This window comes from Mirounga leonina, unplaced genomic scaffold (assembly GCF_011800145.1).
Source record: "Mirounga leonina isolate KUSES-001 unplaced genomic scaffold, KU_Mleo_1.0 Mir_204, whole genome shotgun sequence".
Classification (NCBI taxonomy): Eukaryota; Metazoa; Chordata; class Mammalia; order Carnivora; family Phocidae; genus Mirounga; species Mirounga leonina.
The window spans coordinates 16,215,781-16,238,680 of record NW_023270513.1 but is presented as its reverse complement, the minus strand read 5'-3'; the positions used below and the strand labels follow the sequence as shown (position 1 = coordinate 16,238,680).

The 22,900-nt window shown below is 35.0% G+C and overlaps 1 protein-coding gene across 3 annotated transcripts in view; it reads left to right on the top strand.

Annotated features, from left to right (window-relative positions):
* CHM (CHM Rab escort protein) overlaps positions 1 to 22,900 on the top strand; it is a 206,492-nt gene that overhangs the window by 55,124 nt on the left and 128,468 nt on the right. For all 3 annotated transcript variants that reach the window (XM_035028821.1, XM_035028822.1, XM_035028823.1), the window contains exon 4: positions 2,428 to 2,552. In XM_035028821.1, coding sequence (XP_034884712.1) covers positions 2,428 to 2,552 — 125 coding nt within the window. The remainder of the gene's footprint in view (positions 1 to 2,427; positions 2,553 to 22,900) is intronic.

Here is a 22,900-nt window from a genome sequence, read left to right as displayed (position 1 = left end):
AGTAAAAACAAAAAACAAGGAAAAATTTAATATAAATTTAGTAAGTTTTTTCTAAGTTAGAATCTCACTACTATAAATATTGGATATCATTGTAAAGAAGTTTTTTAGAGGACATGTATGGCATAGTAATATGGAGAGTTGGTTATGTCCAGGATTTTACTCATTTTTATGACAGATGAAAAAAAAACTGTCCTAATTTTATGTGAATGGTATATGTGGCTTGAAAAGAACTTCCTACTGAGAGCATCATGCATGGAATCAGAAACTGCTATATCTCAATAGCGTTTAGACAGTTGGGAAAGGAGTATGATATATTCTATAAAATTGTATTCAGTTAGCTAAAAATAATATAGCTAAGACTTATTAAGCACTTACGGTGTGCCAAACACCACAATAAGCATTGTAGTTGTACTGATTAATTTATGCACTTAAAAAAGTGCTTCTAGGGGTGACAAAGCCATTGATGTTGAAGATGCAGTGAAGATTCAGTTTGAATAATACCGTTGCATGAAATGAGAGTGTGGAGAAACAAGTAATGTTTGGAAAATAATATTGCAAGAAAGTAAATGTTACTAGTAGACATTTAACTATTTTATGTATGTGCCTTAAATATTTGTATATTTATGTTGATCATTATTCTTAGGAAGTATGTATAAGGGTTATCTTATTTAGTATATTTAGCATATTTAGTACTTCCTTGAGAAAATTTAGTCTAGATGCTCACAAAAAGACAACAAAAATACCTCATTTGTCTGAATGGAAAATTCTGGTGAGTGAGGATAATTTTATAAAGTAAATTTTGATACTAGGTTAGATTTATTAAAATAAAAATATTTTTGTAGATGTTTCTTTTATTTTAGTGCTGCTTCTACTCCAGCATTCTCTTTCTACCGTATCCTTTCGCCCTTCACTCTTTGTGTGCTGATCCACAGTCTTGTCTTCAGGTTGGAAACCCCATGTCTACACATTCAGAGTTCCTGTATTTCACTTCCTTTTCTACCTATGTTGGGATGTTTAACACTATCTAATAATTACACTTAATAATAACAATGTCTGCCCTACTTTTCTTCAGTTTAAAATGTTAAATTCAGGAGAAAAAGGCCTTTTTATTTATTTGTTTATTTTTAAAGACTCTACCCATTTTTGACAGAGAAAGAGAGACAGGTACAAGCAGGGGAAGCAGCAGGCAGAGGGAGCGGGAGAAGCAGGCTTCCCACTGAGCTGGGAGCCTGATGTGGGGCTCGATCCCAGAACCCTGGGATCATGACCTGAGCCGAAGGCAGACGCTTAACCATCTGAGCCACCCAGGCACCCCGAAAAAGGCCTTTTTAAAGATTTATTTAAAAGAGAGAGAGTGCATGAGCTGAGGGAGGGGCAGAGGGAGAGAGAGAGGGGAAGCAGACTCCTTGCTGAGCACAGAGCCTGACCTGGAGCTTTATCCCAGGACCCTGAGATAATGACCTGAGCCAAAACCAAGAGTTCAATGCTTAACTGACTGGGCCACCCAGGGGCCCTGAGAAAAAAAGCCTTTGAAAATAATTATTGTCCTATTTTATGAAATCTGCAAGTTTAGAAATTTCTTGAGGTGAATGTACTTAAAATGAAGAATATTGTAGTTATATTTCCCTACTAGTTCTTTGAGAATATATATTCAAAAATTTTTTTCTCTGAGAAATATGTACCAAATAGTTTAAAATTTTAAATGAATTAAAAATTGATCCTTGACATTTGGAAAAAGCATATCTTGACATTTCCAAAAATCCCCTGTATTCAGATATTGCTACGCATATAACTTATTTCCATAAAATATAATTAGGAATTATTAAAAATTTTGAAGGGCCACTTTCAACCCTTATAAGTTTACATACATTATCATATATTATTGTTTTTATTGTCTTCCTGAATATAAAATATTTAGAGGTTGATTATTATACAGTCCTTAGTTACAGTAGGCTGAATACTTTTCAAAAATACTTTTACATAAAATCAGAATTTGGCATGGCTAGTGACTAACCTTCAATGACCTAAAGGTAAGTAGAATGAAGTAATCGTGGGCCTGCTTTTGGACAACAAAATGCAAAAACTTTGTTAATAACAAGTAATATGTATACCAGACACACTTGATTTTCAGCAGATAGAGGGTTAGTTATCCTAGTTCTTAAGTAATGTCAAAACAGGCACATCCAATGACTGCATCAGAATGTCAGATATCCTGATAGAAAACTGTAAACCAGAGGTAACATTTGAGAGGATAGGTTTTTACACAATTTTCTTCTCTTTGAAGATGGCACACTATGCTAGAGTCACTTCAGAATTTTGATGGAATCAGAGGCAAAGTATTAATTGAGAAAGGTATACATTTTCACAAAAAAGTAGAGGTTCAGATTGCACAATTTAATTAACGTTTCTCATCTGTATTTTGTTTAGGAAAATAGTGATGTTGTGAATGAAAGCCCAGCATGGCAAGAGCAGATTCTTGAAAATGAAGAAGCCATTGCTCTTAGCAGGAAGGACAAAACCATTCAACATGTGGAAGTGTTTTGTTATGCCAGGTATGAAAAGTATTTATTTAGGATAAACTGAGTTAATGACTTCTTATTCACATCTATTCAAAAGAAGCCAACATATAACATTGGTTGCTAAACGTCAATTGATAAGATGGTTTGCCTTTTTAAAAATATAACTTTCAGTTTTTTCTGCTTAGATGATAATGGTGATAATAACATGCCACATTAATGACTTGATTCTTACAACCATCCTGTGCTAGGATAGAGGAGGTAGTACTAGTTGCAGTTTTTATAGAATCCTCATTATATAGAGATTAGTTTGTTGAAGGGAAAAATGGCTTGAAAAATGTCCAAACCACATGTAGCCTAGATAGTGGTGGAGCCCAAGATCAAACCTCAGGATTATTTAATTCTGCTCCAGTGTTCTTTTAACTCTTCTTAGATAATATTCAGTGTAGCAAAATGGAAAATTATAAGTTTGAAATAAAAACAATTGGTCATAATATTTGGGGACATATTTTCAAAATCAGGAGAGAATATTGGGAAGTAATATTTTAAGTGTCTCTAAGTGAGAAAATTCATTTTTTTTAAGTTTTTGTTTTCCAGTTAACATTCACTATTATATTAGTTTTGGGTATACATTATAGTAATTAAACAATTCCATACATAGGTCACCAGGTGCTCATCACAAGTGCACTCCTTAATCCCTATGACCTATTCTACCCATTCCCCCACCCACCTCTCCTGTGGTAACAGTTTGTTTCTTGGTTTGCTTCTCTATTTTTTCCCTTTGCTCATTTGTTTCTTAAATTCCACATGAATGAAATCATATGGTATTTGTCTTTTTCTCACTGACTTAATTTGCTAAGCATTTTACTCTTTAGCTCCATCCATGTCATTGAAAATGGCAAGATTTCATTCTTTTTTATGGCTGAATATTATTCCTTGTGTATATATACCACATCTTCTTTAGCCATTCATCAATTGATGGACACATGGGCTGCTTCCATATATTGACTGTTGTAAATAATGCTACTATAAGCATAGGGGTGCATGGTCTTTTAATTACTGCTTTTGTATTCTTTGGGTAAACGCCCTGTAGTGGGATTGATGGATCCTAGGGGAGTTCTATTTTTAATTTTTAGAGGAACTGCCATACTGTTTTCCACAGTGGCTACACCAGTTTGCATTCTCATCAAGACTGCAACAGGGTTCCTTTTTCTCCACATCCTCACTAACATCTGTTGTTTCTTGTGTTGTTGATTTTAGCCATTTTGACAAATGTGAGGTGATAATCTCATTGTAGTTTTGATTTTCATTTCCCTGATGATAAGTGATAATGAGCATCTTCTCATGTGTCTGTTGGCCATGTGGCTATCTTCTTTGGAGAAATGTCTATTCATGTCTTCTACCCATTTTTTAATTGGATTATTTTTTTTGGGGGGGGTGTTGAGTTTTACAACTTCTTTATATACTTGGGTTACTAACCCTTTATCATATATATCATTTGCAAATATCTTCTCCCATTCTGGTTGCCTTTTTAAGTTTTGTTGATTGCTTCCTTCACTGTGCAGAAGCTTTTTATTTTGATGTAGCCTCAATAGTTTATTTTTCCTTTTGTTGCCTTGCCTCAGGGGACCTATCTAGAAAAAAGTTGCTATGGCAGATGTCAGAGAAGTTAATGCCTGTGGTCTCTTCTAGGATTTTTATAGTTTAGGTCTCACATTTAGGTTTTTAGTCCATTTTGAGTTTATTTTTATGTATGGTATAATAAAGTGGTCCAGTTTCATTCTTTTGAATATTGCTGTCCAGTTTTCCCAACACCATTTGTTGAAGAGACTTTTTTCCATTGGCTGTTCTTTCCTGCTTTGTCGAGGATTAATTGACCATATAGTTGTGGGTCCATTTCTCGGTTTTCTATTCTGTTCTATTGAATTATGTGTCTATTTTTGTGCCAGTATTATACTGTCTTGATCACTACAACTTTGTAATATAACTTGAGGTCTGGAATCGTGATGCCTGCAGTGTTGCTTTTCTTTTTCAAGTTTGTTTTTTGCTATTTGGGGTCTTTTGTGTTCCATACAAATTTTAGGATTGTTCATTCTCATTCTGTGAAAAATGCTGTTATTATTTTGATAAGGATTGCATGAACTGTGTAGATTGCTTTGGGTAATATAGACATTTTAACGACATTTGTTCTTCCAGTCCGTGAGCATGGAATGTTTTTCCATTTCTTTGTGTCATCTTCATTTCCTTTCATCAGTGTTTTATAGTTTTCAGAGTTCGGATCTTTTGCCTCTTCAGTTAGGTTTATTCCTAGTTATCTTACTGTTTTTGGAGCATTTGTAAATGGGATTGATTCCTTGATAGCTCTTTCTGCCGTGTCATTGTTGTACAGAAATGCAACAGATTTCTGTATGTTGATTTTTGTATACTGCGACTTTACTGAATTTGTATATCAGTTCTAGCAATTTTCTAGTGCAGTCTTTCGTGTTTTCTGTATAGAGAATCATGCCATCTGCAAATAGTGAAAGTTTGACTTCCTCTTTGCTGATTTGGATGCCTTTTATTTCTTTGTGTTGTCTGATTGCTGATGCTGGGACTTCTAGTACTGTGTTGAACAGCAGTGGTGAGAGTGGACATCCCTGTCTTGTTCCTGACTATAGAGGAAAAGCTTTCACTTTTTCTCCATTGAGGATGATATTAGGTGTGGGTTTTTCATATATGGCCTTTATTTTGTTGAGGTATGTTCTATCTCTACTTTGTTGAGAGTTTTTATCATGAATGGATGTTGTACTTTGTCAAGTGCTTTTTCTGCATCTATTTATTCTTTCTGATATTGATATGATGTATCACATTGATTGATTTGCAGATATTGAACCATATGGTTTTTATTTTCTTTTATTGATGTAAGAGAGTATCACCGTGTAATAGATCCTTGACATTCTTGTTGGCTACATCAAAAAATCATTTTGATTTCCCTTTTGTAAATAATGAAAAAATGGTACAGGTTCTTGGCCTGTTGTTGTTGTTGCTTTTTTATATATGCATTATCAATGATGTTAATGTTACATTTTGTGGAGGTAGGGCATGAGTATGTGTTTAGTTTTGTATAATTTTAACATATATGTCAGGTCATGTATCCATCACCACAGTCAACTAACAGAAGTGAGCAGTTACATCACCCCAAGGATCTTTCCTGTTTCCATTTTATAACCATAGCTCATCTCCTTCCTACCATTTCCCCCAATTTCTAACTCTTGGTAACCACTAATCTCTCTTCCAGCTCCATTATTTTGTCATTTTGAGAATGTTATGTAAATAGAACTGTATAGTATGTAACCTTTTGCCATTGGCTCTTTTCACTCATTGTAGTTAACCTGCAGATTCATCCAGGTGGTTGCATGCATTAGTAGTTGGTTCCTTGTTATTGCTGAATAGTATTCCATGCTATGGACATACCAAGCTTCACTTATTCACCTGTTGAAGAACATCTGGGCTTTTTTCACTTGTGTCTGTTACAAATAAAGCTGCTATGAATATTTGTTTATAGAATTCTCTGTGAACATAAGTTTTCATTTGTCTGGGATAAATGCCCAAGTGTATAATTGATGGGCCATATGGTAATTACATGTTTAGTTTTAAACTGAAAAACTGTTTTCCAGGGGGGCTGTACCATTTTACATTTCCATCAGAATTTCATGATTCAGTTTCCCCACATGCTCCCCAACATTTGATGTTTTCACTTTTTTAGCCATTCTGATAGTTGTGTAGTGATATCTCATTGGATTTATAATTTGCATTTCTCTTATGGCTGATTTTGAACATCTTTTCATGTGTTTGTTTGCCATTCTTACATCCTTTTTGTTGAAAATCTGTTCATATCTTTTGCTCATTTTTTCATTGGATTGGCTTTTTCCTGTGGATTTTTGAGAGTTCTTTATATGTTTTATATATGTGTCCTTTGTTAAGTATGTAGTTTGCAAATATTTCCCCCAAGTCTGCGGCTTGTCTGGCATCCTCTTTAAGCAGGATATTTTGCAGGTGAAATGTTTTAAATTTTGATGAGGTCCAATTTATCACTTTTTTCTTGGGTATAGATCCAGAATATTTCCTCCTATTTTTCAAAAAAAAATTACAGTATGTTTTATGTTTAATCCCATGATCTACTGTAATTTTTGTATAAGGTGTGAGGTTTAGGTCAGTGTTAATTTTTTTAACATAAGGTTATCCGATTGCTTTGGCACAGTTTGTTATAAAGACTGTTTTTTCTCCACTGAATTAATTTGCATATTTGTCAAAAATCAGTTGGCTGTACTTTGATGGGTCTATTTGTGGATTTTATATTCTGTTCCATTGATGTGTATGTCTTTTCCCACACCAATACCACACTGTCTTTATTACTGCAGCTATATATTAGGATTTAAAATCAGGTAGAATAATTCCTCCAAATTGATTCTTTTTTGTCAAAATTGTTTTATTTATTCCAGAGTTTGTGCCTTTTCATATAAATATTCTAATAAGCTTTTCTTTGTCGAGAAAATGTTGCTAGAATTTAGGAATTGCATTAATGCTATAAATCAAGTTGGGGGGAATTGATACCTTTATTATTTTGAGTCTTCCAGTTCACTCACAATGTATGACTCTCCATTTATGTAGGTTGACTTCGATTTCTTTCTACAGAATTGTGAATTTTCAGCATCCCAATCCTGTGCATGTTTTTTTAATTGTAAACCTAAGTTGTTACTTCTCTTTGGGGCAATTATAAGTGGCATTGTCTTTTTAATGTTGGCTTTCATATGTTCATTATGGGTATCTAGAAATGCAGTTGTTTTTTATGCATTGAGTTGTATCCTGGCATCTTGCTGAACTCACTTATTCTGGGGATTTTTTTTATAGGTTCCTTGGGATTTTTACATAGACAGTAATGTCTTATACAAAGAGGAACAGATTTATGTATTCCTCTTCGTTTGCTTTTTTTAAAGCGTCTGTTTCCTATTGAGAGTCGTGTGTTTTCTGTCCATAGCCACACACCATGAGTTAATTGTTTTCTACTTAACCTTAGCCTCACTTAATGAGCATTTTTTTTTTTTTTTTTCAGAAAGAAAGTTGTTACCACTTTCTGATGACTCTGTAATTATACCCTAATGAAGGCAAATCATTTAGGGTCTCTCCCTGGCTAATTATCATGTTTTTGTACACTACTCTTTTAGCATGTGCCTATCAAATCCACAATCTGATCAAATGACAGATTACCAAAAGTAATGGTCATTACCAAAAGTGATGGTCCTTTTAATGGTCATTCATGTTTATTGTAGCTAGTTGTATCAAACAAATAGAAGTCAAACTTTAGTCCTTGATACACTACATATATAGAATATTGGTTTTAATATTTTGGTAAATCCAAAATATCAGGTAAAGACAGCTTTATAATAATATGAATACTGACATATGACTTGTTTTCTCCTTTTAGACCAGATGTGTTAGCTTATTTATAGAGTTGATGTTTATTAGGCCAAAATCTACAATTAGATTCTCACATATGCTACTTATTATTTCATCAAGGGAGAATAAAATATGTATCTTTTGGCCATAAACAATATTGTAGCCATAACCAGCAGCCTCTTGATTTTTAATTTTTGATTACAAGGAGGCCAGGGCAACGATGCAAATAAATCAGTGTAGACTCATCACCATTGCTTGGAAAATACCTCAAAGTACTTGGAAAGTCAGTAACACCATACTCTAATATAAACATATAGGATAGTGTATTATTTTTTTTATTGTTGTTGACTTTACTTGTTTTCAAAAGTAATTCTTAAGTATTCAACCTAAAGGCTTTATTGATCTTTTGAACATTAAATTTAGTACTTTTGGTTATTCCAAAATTGGTCTAAATACTAAAATAGAAATGGTGATATGTCTACTATCATAGCGTAAGTCCACATATCATAAACTCCCATCAGGAACAATCCAGATTATTTTGTTATATCAGAGCTTTGATCCTGAATGCTGCTTGAAATAAGTAGGAAAATTTCCAGTTTGAGGCAAAAATACTTCTATACATAGATTGTTTTATTTTTAAGATTTTATTTATGTCAGAAAGAGAGAGGGAGTGAGGGAGAGAGAGAGCACAAGCAGGGGGAGCGACAGGCAGAGGGAGAAGCAGGCTCCCCACAGTACATATATGTCTGTGTGACAGCTTCTATAACCTGGTGCTTTACACAGTTTATTTAATTGCATTCAGTTTGTATTATAGCCATGTGCATGAGCTATTGGTGTATATTGCTGCTGAATAAACTGGAGCTCAGGGAGAGCTAGAGATAGCAGAGTCAAGATTTGAACCCGTGTCTGTCTAACTCAAAAGCTGGTGTTGTTTCCATTTTTTTCCATGTTGTATTTCACACACATCAAGAGAACCATTCCATCAGGTGAATAAAGTATTTCTTTTGTACAGACTAGCACCTAATGAGGTGCATTTACTTCCTTAATTTACTAGAATACTATTTAGTATTGTAAAGTAGTCATATCTATAATGAGGAATGAAAAGTGCCTAACTCCTAGAGTTAGGAAGGTAAGGGATGAATCAATCCTATATCCTTTAGTTGTGGTGACTGTAGTTTATACACCACAGGATGCTTTTGTAGTTTATATGAGGGAATAAAAACAGCTACTATATCTTATTTTATTCAGTAGACGATGAAAAGGTACAATACACTAATTCCCACTTTAGTCTCACAAATCCAGAAAATTCTTAGGTAAAAGATTGTTGCCTGTTACTTGCATAATACCATGTAGTTCCTTTAGCAAGAAGAGATTTTATCTTTCTGAAGTATTGGCAATAACTTGTATTTTTCTGCCCCGGTGTTTTTGTTTTTTGTTTTTGCAAATATTGAACATTGTTTTCCCTTTTCTGGCATGATAATATTAAAGCAGGATGAAAACTTCCCTCTTAGATTTGCAAATGAACCAACTCTCTAGTCGATTAATAAAATAAAGATATCACTTTAATAGTAATCCAAAATTCTACTTTTTAATTTTGGATTCTAATATTTTAACTCAAAAATACAAAGTAACCTGAACTTCCTGGGCAAAAATGGAGTAATATCAGTAAGAAAAAGGAATAAATTTTAAAAATGTAATCATTACAATTTAGAGGAAGCTATTTTTTATCATTGTGTACAAATAAGTTTGATTTAGGCTACAAGTGACATAGTGCCCAACTAAAAGTGGTTTAAGCAAGTACAAGGATAGGTAGATGGGAGGTGGGAAGGTGAGGAGGTAGGTGGGTCAGTAGGTTGATCATTGAAGAATTTGTTAATGAACACTTTTAAAAAGTTTTTATTTAAATTCCAGTTACTTAACTATAGAAAACAAACAGATGGTTCCCAGAGGGAAGGTAGGTGGTGGTGGGGATTGGTTAAATAGGTGATGGGGATTAAGGAGTGCACTTGTGGTGAGCACCAGGTGGTGTATGGAAGTGTTGAAGTGCTGTATTGTACACCTGAAACTAGTATTACACTGTATGTTAACTAACTGGAATTTAAATAAAAACTTAAAAAAATTTCCAGTTGACATACAGTGTAATATTGGCTTCAGGTGTACAATATAGTGATTCAACAATTCTATACATTACAATGCTATCATGATAAGTGTTCTCTTTAATCCCCATCACCTCTTTGACCCATCCTCCCATCCAACTCCCATCTGGTATCCATCAGTTTGTTCTCTATAGTTAAGACACTCTTTATTGGTTTGTCTTTCTTTTTTCTTTTCACTTGCTCATTATTTTGTTTCTTAAATTCCACATGAGTGAAATCATATGGTATTTGTCTTTCTCTTACTGACTTATTTTGCTTAGCATTTTACTCTCTATCTCTATCCATGTTGTTGCAGATGGCAAGATTTCATTCTTTTTTTATGGCCGAATAATATTCCATTGTATATCTATACTACATCTTGTTTATCCATTCATCAGCCAGTGGACACTTGGGCTGCTTCCATAATTTGGCTATTGTAAATAATGCTCCTATAAACATAGGGGTGCCTGTATCCTTTTGAATTAGTGTCTTTGTATTTTTGGGTAAATACACAGTAGGGCCATTCTTGGATTGTAGGGCAGTTCTATTTTTAACATTTTGAGGAGTCTCCATACTGGTATCCACAGTGGGCACACCAGTTGCATTCCCACCAACAAGGCAAGAGTGTTCCTTTTTCTGCACATCCTCACCAACACTTGTTGCTTCTTGTGTTTTTGATTTTAGTCATTCTGACAGGTGTGAGGTGGTATATCGTAGTTTTGATTTGCATTTCCCTGATGATGACTGATGATGAGCATCTTTTCATGTGTCTGTTAGCCATCTGTATGACTTCTTTGGAGAAATGTCTCTTCATGTCTTCTACCCATTTTTAATTGGATTATTTTTGGGGGGGAGGTGTTGAGTTTTCTAAATTCTTTGTATATTTTGGATACTGACCATTTATTGGATATGTCATTTGCAAATATCTTCTCCCACTCTGTAGGTTGTCTTTTAGTCTCATTGATTGTTTACTTTGCTGTGTAGAAGGTTTTTATTTTGCTGTAGTCCAATAGTCTATTTTTGCTTTTGTTTCCCATGCCTCAGGAGACATATCTAGAAAAATGTTGCTGTAGCCATTATCAGGGAAATTACTTTCTGTGCTCTCTTCTAGATTTTTATGGTTTCAAGATTCGCATTAGGTCTTTATTACATTTTGAATTTATTTTCATGTATGGTGAAAAAAGTGGTCCAGTTTCATTTCTTTTCATCTTGCTATCAAGTTTTCCCAGCACCATTTGTTGAAGAGACGGTCTTTTTTCCATTGGATATTCATTCCTCCTTTGTCAAAGATTAATCGATCATGTAATTGTTGGTTTGTTTCTGGATTTTCTATTCTGTTCTTTTGATCTAAGTGTCTATTTTTGTGCCGATACCATACTGTTTTTGAATACTATAGCATTGTAATATAACTCGAAGTCTGGGATTGTGATACTACTAGTTTTATTTTTCTTTTTCAAGATTGCTTTGGCTATTTGGGCTTTTTTTGTGGTTCCATACAAATTTTAGGATTGTTTGTTCTAGTTCTGTGAAAAATGCTGTTTCTCTTTAGACAGGGATTGCATTAAATCTGTAGATTGATTTGGGTAGTACAGAATTTATTTTTTATTATGTTAGTCAGTGTACAGTACATCATTAGTTCTTGATGTAGTGTTCCGTGATTCATTGTTTACGTATAACACCCAGTGCTCCATGAAACACGTACCCTCCTTAATACCCATCACCAGCCTAACCCATCCCTGTACCCTCCTCCCCTCTAAAACCCTCAATTTGTTTCTGGGAGTCCATAGTCTCATGGTTTGTCTCCCCCTCTGATTTCCCCCCTTCATTTTTCCCTTCTTCTCCTAATGTCCTCCATGCTGTTCCTTATGTCCCACAAATAAGTGAAACCATATGATAATTGACTTTCTCTGCTTGACTTATTTCACTTAGCATAATCTCCTCCAGTTCCATCCATGTCAGTGCAAATGGTGGGTATTCATCCTTTCTGATGGCTGAGTAATATTCCATTGTATATGGACCACATCTTCTTTATCCATTCATCTGTTGAAGGGCATCTCGGCTCCTTCCACAGTTTGGCTATTGTGGACATTGCTGCTATGAACATTGGCGTGCATGTGGCCCTTCTTTTCACTACATCTGTGTCTTTGGGATAAATGTCGAGTAGTACAATTGCTGGGTCATAGGGTAGCTCTATTTTTAAATTTTTGAGGAACCTCCACACTGTTTTCCAAAGTAGCTGTACCAACTTGCATTCCCACCAACAGTGTAAGAGGGTTCCCCTTTCTCTACAACTTCTCGAACATTTGTTGTTTCTTGCCTTGTCAATTTTTGCCATTCTAACTGGTGTAAAGTGGTATATCAATGTGGCTTTGATTTGAATTTTGTTCCATTGATCAATGTGTCTGTTTTTGTGCCAGTACCATGCTGTCTTGGTGATCACAGCTTTGTAATATAGCTTGAAATCAGGCAATGTGATGCCCCCAGCTTTGTTTCTCTTTTTCAACATTTCCTTGGCGATTTGGGGTCTTTTCTGGTTTCATACAAATTTTAGGATTGTTTGTTCCAGCATTTTGAAAAATGCCATTGGTATTTTGATTGGGATGGCATTGAAAGTATAGATTGCTCTGAGCAGCATAGACATTTTAACAGAATTTTTAACAATATTTGTTCTTTCATTCCATGAGTATGGAATATCTTTCCATTTCTTTGTGTCCTATTGAATTCCTTTCATCAGTGTTTTATAGTTTTCAGAGTACAGGTCTTTCACTTTATTGATTAAGTTTATTCCTACATATTTTATTGTTTTTGGTACAATTGTAAGGGGGATTGTTTTCTTAATTTTACTTTCTGCTGCTTCATCGTTATTATTTTGCTTCATTACTACTGTAAAGGAATGCAGATTTCTGTACATTGATTTTGTATCCTGCAACTTTATTTATTTATCAGTTCTAGTAGTATTTTGATGGAGTCTTTAGTATTTTATTTGTATACCATCATGTCATCTGCAAATAGTGGCAGTTTTACTTCTTTCTTACCAATTTCAATGCCTTTTATTTCTTTTTATTGTCTGCTGTGGCTAGGGTTTCCAGTACTATATTCAGTAAAAGTGGTGAGAGTGGACATCCTTGTCTTGTTCCTGATCTTACAGGAATACCTCTCAATTTTTCACCATTGGGTATGATCTTAGCTGTGGGGTTTTCTTTTTTTTTTTATTTTATTATGTTATGTTAATCACCATACATTACATCATTAGTTTTTGATGTAGTGTTCCATGATTCATTGTTTGCATCTAACACCCAGTGCTCCATTCAATACATGCCCCCTTTAATACCCATCACCAGGCTAACCCATCCCCCCACCCCTCTCCCCTCTAGAACCCTCAGGTTGTTTCTCAGAGTCCATAGTCTCTCATGGTTTGTCTCCCCCTCCGATTTACTCCCCTTCATTTTTCCCATCCTGTTACCTTTTTTTTTTTTTTAACATATAATGTATTGTTTGTTTCAGAGGTACAGGTCTGTAATTCAGCAGTCTTACACAATTCACAGCGCTCACCGTAGCACATACCCTCCCCAATGTCTATCACCCAGCCACCCCATCCCTCCCACCCCCCACCACTCCAGCAGCTGTGGGGTTTTCATATAAGGCCTTTATTCTGTTGAGGTATGTTCCCTCTAGACCACTTTGTTTAGGGTTTTTATCATGAATGGATGTTGTACTTTGTCAAGTGCTTTTTCCGCATCTCTTGAAATGATCATATGGTTTTTATTCTTCCTGTTATTGATGTGATAATGTATCACATTGATTGGTTTGTGAATATTGTACCACCCTTACATCTCAGGAATAAATCCCACTTTATTGTAGTGTATGATTTTTTTTAATGTATTGTTGGATTTGGTTTGCTAGTATGTTATTGAGGATTTTTGTATCTGTGTTCATCAGAGATATTGGCCTGAAGTTCTCTTTTTTTTGTGGTGTCTTTATCTGGTTTTGGTGTTAGGGTGATACTGTCCTCAGAGACTGAATTTGGAAGTTTTCCTTCCTCTTCTGTTTTTTTAGAATACTTTCAGAAGAAAAGGTATTAACTTTTCTTTAAACATTTGGTAGAATTCACCCGTGAAGCCATCTGGCCTTGGACTTTTGTTTGTTGGTAGTTTTTTGATTACTATTTGAATTTCATTGGTGGTAATCTGGTTAAATTTTTTATTTCTTCCTGCTTCAGTTTTGGTAGTTCATGTTCGTTAGAATTATCCATTTCTTCTAGGTTTTTCAGTTTGTTGGCATATAATGTTTTAGAATATTCTCTTACAGTTGTTTGTATTTCTGTGATGTTGGTTATTTCTCCTCTGTCATTTGTGATTTTATTTGGGTCCTTTCTCTTTTCTTTTTGATAAGTCAGCTAAAGGTTTATCAGTTGTATTAATTTTTTCAAAGAACCTACTCCTGGTTTCATTGATATGTTGTATTGCCTTTTTTAGTTCCTATACCATTTATTGCTGCTCTAATCTTTATTACTTTCTTCCTTATGCTGGCTTTAGGTTTCATTGTTGTTGTTGTTTTTTTTCCTAGCTCCTTTAGATGTAAGGTTGGGTAGGCCTTTGAGACTTTTCTTGCTTCTTGAGGTAGGCCTGTGTTGCTATATACTTCCCTCTTAGAATTGCTTTTGCTGCACCCAAAAGACTTTGGACTGTTGTGGTTTCATTTTCTATGTTTCCATGTGTATTTTTTAAAGATTTATTTATTTGAGAGAGAGACAGCATGGGAGAGCAAGCACGAGTAGGGGGGTAAGGGCAGAGGTAGAGGGAGAAACAGGCTCACCACTGAGCAGGAGCCTGATGCAGGGCTCGATCCCAGGACCCCGGGATCATGACCCAAGGTGAAGGTAGACGCCCAACGGACTAAGCCACCCAGGTACCCCTGTTTCCATGTATTTTTTTATTTCTTCTTTGATTTCCTAGTTGACCCATCATTGTTTAGGACCATGTTGTTTAACTTCCATGTATTTGTGGTCTTTCCAGATTTTTGTCTTGCACTTAATTTCTAGTTTCATAGCTTTGTGTTCAGAAAAGGCGCATGATAGGACTTCAGTGTTTTTGTATTTAAGACTTGTGTTATGGCCTAATATGTGATCTGTTATGGAGAATGTTCCATGGTGCTTGAAAAGAATGTGATTCTGTTTTAGGATGGAATGATGTGAATATATCTGTTAAATCCATCTGGTGTAGCATGTCATTCAAAGCCATTGTTTCCTTGTTGATTGTCTGTTTAGATGATGAATCTCATCGATGTAAGTGGGGTGTTTTAAGTCCCCTACTATTATCGTATTATTATCAGTTTCTTTATGTTTGTTATTAACTCTTTTGTCTATTTGGGTGTTCCCATGTTGGGCGCATAAACATTTACAATTCTTATATCCTCTTGTTGGATTGTCTCTTTTTTAATTATATAATATCCTTTGTCTTTTGTTACAGTCTTTGTTTTAAAGTCTATTTTGTCCAACATAAGTGTTGCTATCCTGGCTTTCTCTTGACATTCATTTGCATAATAAGTGTTTCTCCATCCCCTCTCTTTTAATGTGCAGGTAAATGAGTCTTTTGTAGGTAGCATATAGATGGGTCTTGTTTTTTTTTTATGTACTCTGTCACCATATGTCTTGATTGGAGCTTTTAGTTCATTTACATCCAAAGTAATTATTGATATGTATTTATTGCCATTTTGTTACTTGTTTTGTGGTTGTTTTTGTATTTTTTCTCATTAATCGAGCATCTTAATCACATTAGTGCTTTGGAGTAGCTGTTCTGCACTTCTCTTAGTTTGCTGTCTAGAGTTTCAAAGTGGTTGCCAAAATTCTAAACAGATTTTCATGCAGCAAAGACCTCCAAACATGATAGGAAGGAGGAGAGTTTTCCTAACATATGTATCCCTTTTATCTTTTTTAAAGATTTAATTTGTTTACTTGAGAGAAAGTGAGAGAGAAAGAGAGCACAGGGGTAGAGGGTGAAGCAGACTCCCCATTGAGCAGCGAGCCCCATGTGGGACTCCATCCCAGGACCCTGAGATCATGACCTTGTCTGAAGGCAGATGCTTAACTGAGCCACCAGGTGCCCCATATGTATCCCCTTTTTTTTATTATTATACTACAGAGTCTTCATCAGGAGCTCCCAGCACACTCTCCCTTGTCTCATTGGCTAAAACTGGATAACCAGCTCACTCCTAAATCAAGTCAGCAGCAAAGGGATGTAAATTGCTATAATTGGCTTTAATAAGCCATGATCCTTTCCCTAGTTCTGGAATTGCATTTCTTGTGTCAGGGAGGAAGAGACTAATGGTTGCTGTGTAGACAACCAGCAGTACTTGCAGTACATCATCTTATGAAATTTTGTTCCTGGAAAAATGTGACAAGAGGTTAGTATTTCAGCTATATTCCATAACATGTGTTAATATTTGAAGTTGGTAAGAGTAGAGAAAAAGATACACCAATATATTTTATTGTAGCAATTCAAAATTGAATACGGTGGTTTTTTATATTGCTAATTTCTGGAACAATAACTTTTGGATAGTCTGATTTTTGTAACTGTTATGGGTATCCATTAAACATTTATTTGCAGGAATAAACAGCTGGGTAGCAGTTTAACATATACTGTGCAAATCAGAAATGCTTGGCCTTAGAACAAAGCACATACAACTAAGTAAAAATACAATTTTTGCAACAACCTATAGTGTGGTGAAAAAGATGCAAATGGTTGAAAAATGAATATGTTAAAACCTGTGTTGAATAAATTAACCAGTTGGCAATTTTTTATTTGACTCATCTCAAACTGTGAATAAGATGCATTCACTTTGAGGTATTACTTTGTTAATATAATTTATTGATAAGCAATACTAGATAATACCTGAATTTATACCCCCAGATTCTTAAGATTATATATATATATATATATATCTATCTTGGCAGTTAGTATAAAAAGCATTAGACAAAATAGTATTCATCAGTTGCAGGTAGGTAAAATTATCTCAGTATTGTTATACTGTATTGTAAATGTCTTTGAAATTCAAATTGGCACTATAAATGATATTAGGTTTCATTTGTGAAATCTTTTTTTTTTTAAAGATTTTATTTATTTATTTGACAGAGAGTTAGACGGAAGAGCACAAGCAGAGGGAGTGGCAGAGGGAGAGGGAGAAGCAGGCTCTTCACTGAGCAGGGAACCCGATGTGGGACTCGATCCCAGGACCCTGAGATCATGACCTGAGCCAAAGGCAGACGCTTAACCATCTGAGCCACCCAGGCGCCCTGAAATCTTCTTTGATATTGAAAAGTTTTATGAGAACTAATGAGGCAGATTTTTTCTTTATATGTTAAATCATGATAGCATTGTTGAACTCATAGTTTCCATTGAGAGCTTATAATCAGCCATATTCATTAACAACTTGCAAATGTGTTTTTATATTTTTCAAATACTTTAAAATTTATAAATTTGAGTTTTTAATTTATTCTGAATTTTTCTTCAAAAGGTTGAATTATCTATTTTAAGAAATTCTTTTACCAAAATATGAAGTTTTAAATTTGAGGAAAGATAAGTTCATTTTGATGAAGAGAATTTTGCTTACTAGTGCAGTAAATGGAGTTTTGGGAATTTTCTGGTGTCTTTATAGCTTCTAGTTAATTAAATTTAACCTTAGCCAAAGTCCAAAAATGTTGTTAATAGAAACTAAGGACAATCTTGTGTTTTTATTGCATGTTTTCCATAGTGCTAGGGATTTCACAAAATGATGTTGAGAAGAGTAAGACTTATTAATTTATGGTTGTAGGACAGATACACAAAGAATAATTTCCTTTCTTATACTTACTTATAGTTTGTTTTGTCATGTTTTCCAGACTGTTCAGCATTAATACATTTCATTCACTGTAGAAAGCCCCTTTTCTCAGAATGTAATAGAGAGCCACTGACTAGATCAGTTTCTGTGTTCAGTTTCCATGGTGTCATTATCAAGGTCTGTAATAAGTTGCCATATTTTGTCTTATCTGTAAAATGCAGTTGATTATCATGTCATTCCTTAATTTGTAGTTGTGGGACTTCTGAAAGTTGTCACCTTAGATCCCTCATGGAGCACACTTCGGTTTATTTGCTTTTTAAAATAATGAAAGTGTAGAGCATGAATAATTCTGTAGAAAATATACAAATCACATGTCATATTATTCCTCCTTATTTTTAATGTTGCTAATGACAATGGTATTGTGGGGTAATGTGGCCAAAGAGCTTTCAATGTGTGATCTCAAAAAACCTGGGTACGTGGGGCGCCTGGGTGGCTCAGTTGGTTAAGCGACCACCTTCGGCTCAGGTCATGATCCTGGAGTCCCTGGATCGCGTCCCGCATCGGGCTCCCTGCTCGGCAGGGAGTCTGCTTCTCCCTCTGACCCTCCCCCCTCTCATGTGCTTTCTCTCTCATTCTCTCTCTCTCAAATAAATAAATAAAATCTTAAAAAAAAAAAACACCTTGGTACGTGTATTTTGAATTGTTTGTTGACCTTTGTGAAGTTTAGCGGTATCTTATGTTTGATTAGTATCTCATGTTTGATTAGTCTTTTGGAGTTTATAAAATACCTTGCATATACGTTAGCTCATTTATGGTACAACAGCCTCATGAAAGGTAAGGAAAGTGGACTGATTCCCATTTTATAGATGAATCTGAGAGATTAAGTGACCTGCTAATTAATGCATCTAGGTCTAGAACTTTTCCCGCTTTACTTTCCTAGATCTAAAAGGTAGGATTAGATCATTAATGATATTAAGTTTTACTTTCATTATATTAAATTAAAATTATTGGATTATAACAGTCAAGATCTTGCCATTTTATTTCTTTTTTTGGGGACTGTAAATATTCTTTATTTTTTCCAAGTTTTTATTTAAACTCCGGTTAACATACACATTAGTTTCAGATGTAGAATTTAGTGATTCAACACATATATAACACCTGGTGCTCATCACAAATGCCCTCCTTAATCCCAATCACCTATTTAAGTGCCCCCTCCCAACCCTCCCTCACCCCCCCTCCCCACCCACCTCCCCTCTGGTAACTATCAGCTTGTCATCTATAGTTAGGAGTCTGTTTCTTGGTTTTCTTCTTTTTCTTCCTCCCTCTATGTTTGTGTCTTTTATTTCTTACATTCCACATATGAGTGAAATCATGTGGTGTTTGTCTTTTTCTGTCTTATTTTGCTTAGTGTAATAGTAATGAGCTTCATCCATGTTGCAAATGGCAAGATTTCATTCTTTTTTATGGCTGAGTAGTATTCCTATATCATATATATATCTCACATCTTTTTCGTTTTATCAGTCAATGGACATTGGGGCTCTTTCCATAATTTGGCTATTGTTGATAGTGCTGCTATAAACATCAGGGTGCATATATCTCTTTGAGATAATATTTTTGTATTCTTTGGGTAAATACCCTGTGGTGCAATTGCTGGATTGTACAGTCCTATTTTTAATGTTTTGAGGAACCTCTATACTGTTTTCCAGAGTGGCTGCACTAGTTTGCATTCCCCTCAACAGTGTAAGAGGGTTCCCCTTTCTCCACATCCTCGCCAAGACCTTTTGTTTCCTGTGTTGTTAATTTTATCCATTCTGACTGGTGTGAGGTAATATCTCATTGTAGTTTTGATTTGTATTTCCCTGATGATCAGTGATGTTGAGCATCTTTTCATGTGTCTGCTGATGTCTGTTCATGTCTTTTGCCCATTTTTTAACTGGATTATTTGTTTTTTGGGTGTGGAGTTTGACAAGTTCTTTATAGATTTTGGATACTAACCCTTCATCAGATACATCATTTGAGGATGTCTTCTCCAATTTTGTAGATTGCCTTTTAGTTTTGTTGATTATTTCCTTCACTGTGCAGAAACTTTTTATTTTGATGAAGTCCCAATAGTTTATTTTTGCTGTTATTTCCCTTGCCTCAGGAGACATATCTAGTAAGAAGTTGCTACAGCCAATGTCAAAGAGGTTGCTGCCTGTGTTCTCCTCTAGGATTTTGAGGGTTTCCTGTGTCACATTTAGCTCTTTTTATCATTCTGTGTCTGTTTTTGTGTATAGTATAAGTTAAGTGGTCCAGTTTCATTTTTTGCATGTTGCTCTCCGGTTTTCCCAACAAGATTTGTTGAAGAGACTTTTACCCATTGGATATTCTTTCCTGCTTTGTTGAAGATTAATTGACCATATAGTGGTGGGTACATTTCTGGGTTTTCTGTTCTGTTGATCTATGTATCTATTTTTGTGACAGTATTATACTGTCTTGATCACTATAGCTTTGTAATGATATAACTTAAGGTCTTGAATTGTGATGTTTCCAGCTTTGCTTTTCTTTTTGAAGATTGCTTTTTGCTATTTGGGGTATTTTGTGGTTCCATACAAATTTAATAATTCTTTGTTCTAGTTCTGTGAAAAATGCTGCTGTTATTCTGATAAAGATTGCATGAAGACTATAGGTTGCTTTGGGCAGTATAGACATTTTAACAATATTTTTCTTCCAATCCATGAGCTTGCAGTGTATTTCCATTTCTTTGTGTCATCTTCAGTTTCTTTCATAAGTGTTCTAGTTCAGAGTATAGATCTTTTACCTCTTTGGATAGGTTTATTCCTAGGTATCTTACAATTTTTGGAGCAATGGGATTGATTCCTTGATTTCTCTTTCTGCTGCTTCATTATTGGTGTATAGGTATGCACCACATTTCTGTATGTTGGTTTTCTATCCTGTGACTTTACTGAATTCATGTATCAGTCCTTGCAATTTTTTGGTGCAGTCTTTGGGGTTTCTGTATAGAGTGTCATGTCATCTGCAAATAGTGAAAGTTTAACTTCTTCCTTGCCAATTTGGATGCCTTTTATTTCTTTGTATTGTCTGATTGCTGTGGCTAGGACTTCCAGTACTATGTGAAATAATTGTGGTAAGAGTGGACATCCCTATCTTGTCCATGACCATAAAGGAAAAACCTCTTAGTTTTTCCCCATTGAGAATGATATTAGGTGTGGATTTTTCATATATGACCTTTATTATGTTGAGGTATGTTCCCTCTAACCCTACTTTGTTGAGGGTTTTTTTTTTTTTTTTATAATGAATGTATGTTGTACTCTGTCAGATGCTTTTTCTATATCTTTTCAAAGGATTATATGGTTCTTACCCTTTTTTTAATTAATGTGGTAAATCATGTTGATTGACTTCCAAATTTTGAGCCATCCTTGTGGCCCAGAAATAAATCCCACTTGATCATGGTGAATGATTCTTTTAATGTACTATTGGATTCAATTTGCTCGTATCCTGTTGAGAAATTTTGCATCCATGTTCATCAGGGATATCTGCCTGTAGTTGTCTTTTTTAGTGGAGTCTTTGGTCCTGGAATCAAGGTAATGCTGGCTTCATAGAATGAATTTGGAAGTTTTCCTTCCTCTTCTGTTTTTTTAGAATACTTTCAGAAGAAAAGGTGTTAACTCTTCTTTAAATGTTTGGTTGAACTCCCCTGAGAGGCCATCTGGCCTTGGACTTTTCTTTGTAGGGAGATTTTTGATTACTGTTTCAGCTTCTTTGGTAGTTCTGGGTCTGTCCAAGTTCTCTGTTTCTTCCAGCTTCAGTTTTGGTAGGATGTATGTTTCTAGGAATTTATCCATTGCTTCCAAGTTGTCCAATTTGTTGGCATATCATTTTTAATAATACCTTCTGATACTTTCATAATATTATCTCATAATTTGTATTTCTGTGATGTTGGTTGTTTCTCCTCTCTCATTTCTGATTTTATTTATTTGGATCCTTTCTCTTTTCTTTTTCATAAGTCTGGCTAGGGGTTTATCACTTTTAATCATTCTTTCAAGGAACCAACTCCTAGTTTCATTGATCTGTTCTATTTTTTTTTTTTTTGTAGTTTCTATATCATTTATTCCTGCTCTAATTTTTATTATTTCCTTTCCTCTGCTGGCTTTAGGCTTCATTTATATTTCTTTGTCTAGCTCTTTCAGGTGTAAGGTTAGGTTGTTTATTTGAGATTTTTCTCTCGGATTGTCGTGTTTTCATTTTAATTTGTTGCCATTTTTTTTTTTTCTTTAATTTCCTGGTTGACCCATTCATTCTTTTTTTTTTTTTTTTGGATTTATTTATTCACTTTAGAGAGAGAGAGAAGAAGAGCATGAGCAGGAGGGGCAGAGGGAGATGAAGAGAAAATCTCAAGCAGACTCAGCACAGAGCCCAACACGGGGCTCAGTCTCACTACCCTGAGATCATGATCTGAGCTAAAACCAAGAGTCACACGCTTCACTGACTGTGCCACGAAGGCACCCCAGATCCATTCATATTTTAGTAGCATATTGTTTTGCCTATATGTATTTGTGGTCTTACCAAATTTTTTCTTGTGCTTGACTTCAAGTTTCATAGCAAGTGGTCAGAAAAGATGCATGGTATGATCAGTCTTTTTGTAGTTGTTGAAGTCTGAGTTGTGACCTAGTATGTGATCTGTTCTTGAGAATGTCACATATGCACTCGAGAAGAATGGGTATTCTGCTGCTTTAGGATGAAGTGTTCTGAATATATCTGTGAAGTCCATCTGGTCCAGTATGGCATTCAAAGCCATTGTTTCCTCATTGATTTCCTGCCTAGATGATATGTCCGTTGATGTAAGTGGGGTGTTAAAGTCCTGTAGTATTACTGTATTAATATCAATGAGTTTCTTCATGTTTTTTATTAATTGTTTTGTACATTTGGGTACCTCCCTGCATGATAAATGTTTATCCATCCCCTAATGTTCAATGTGCAGGTGTCATTAGGTCTAAA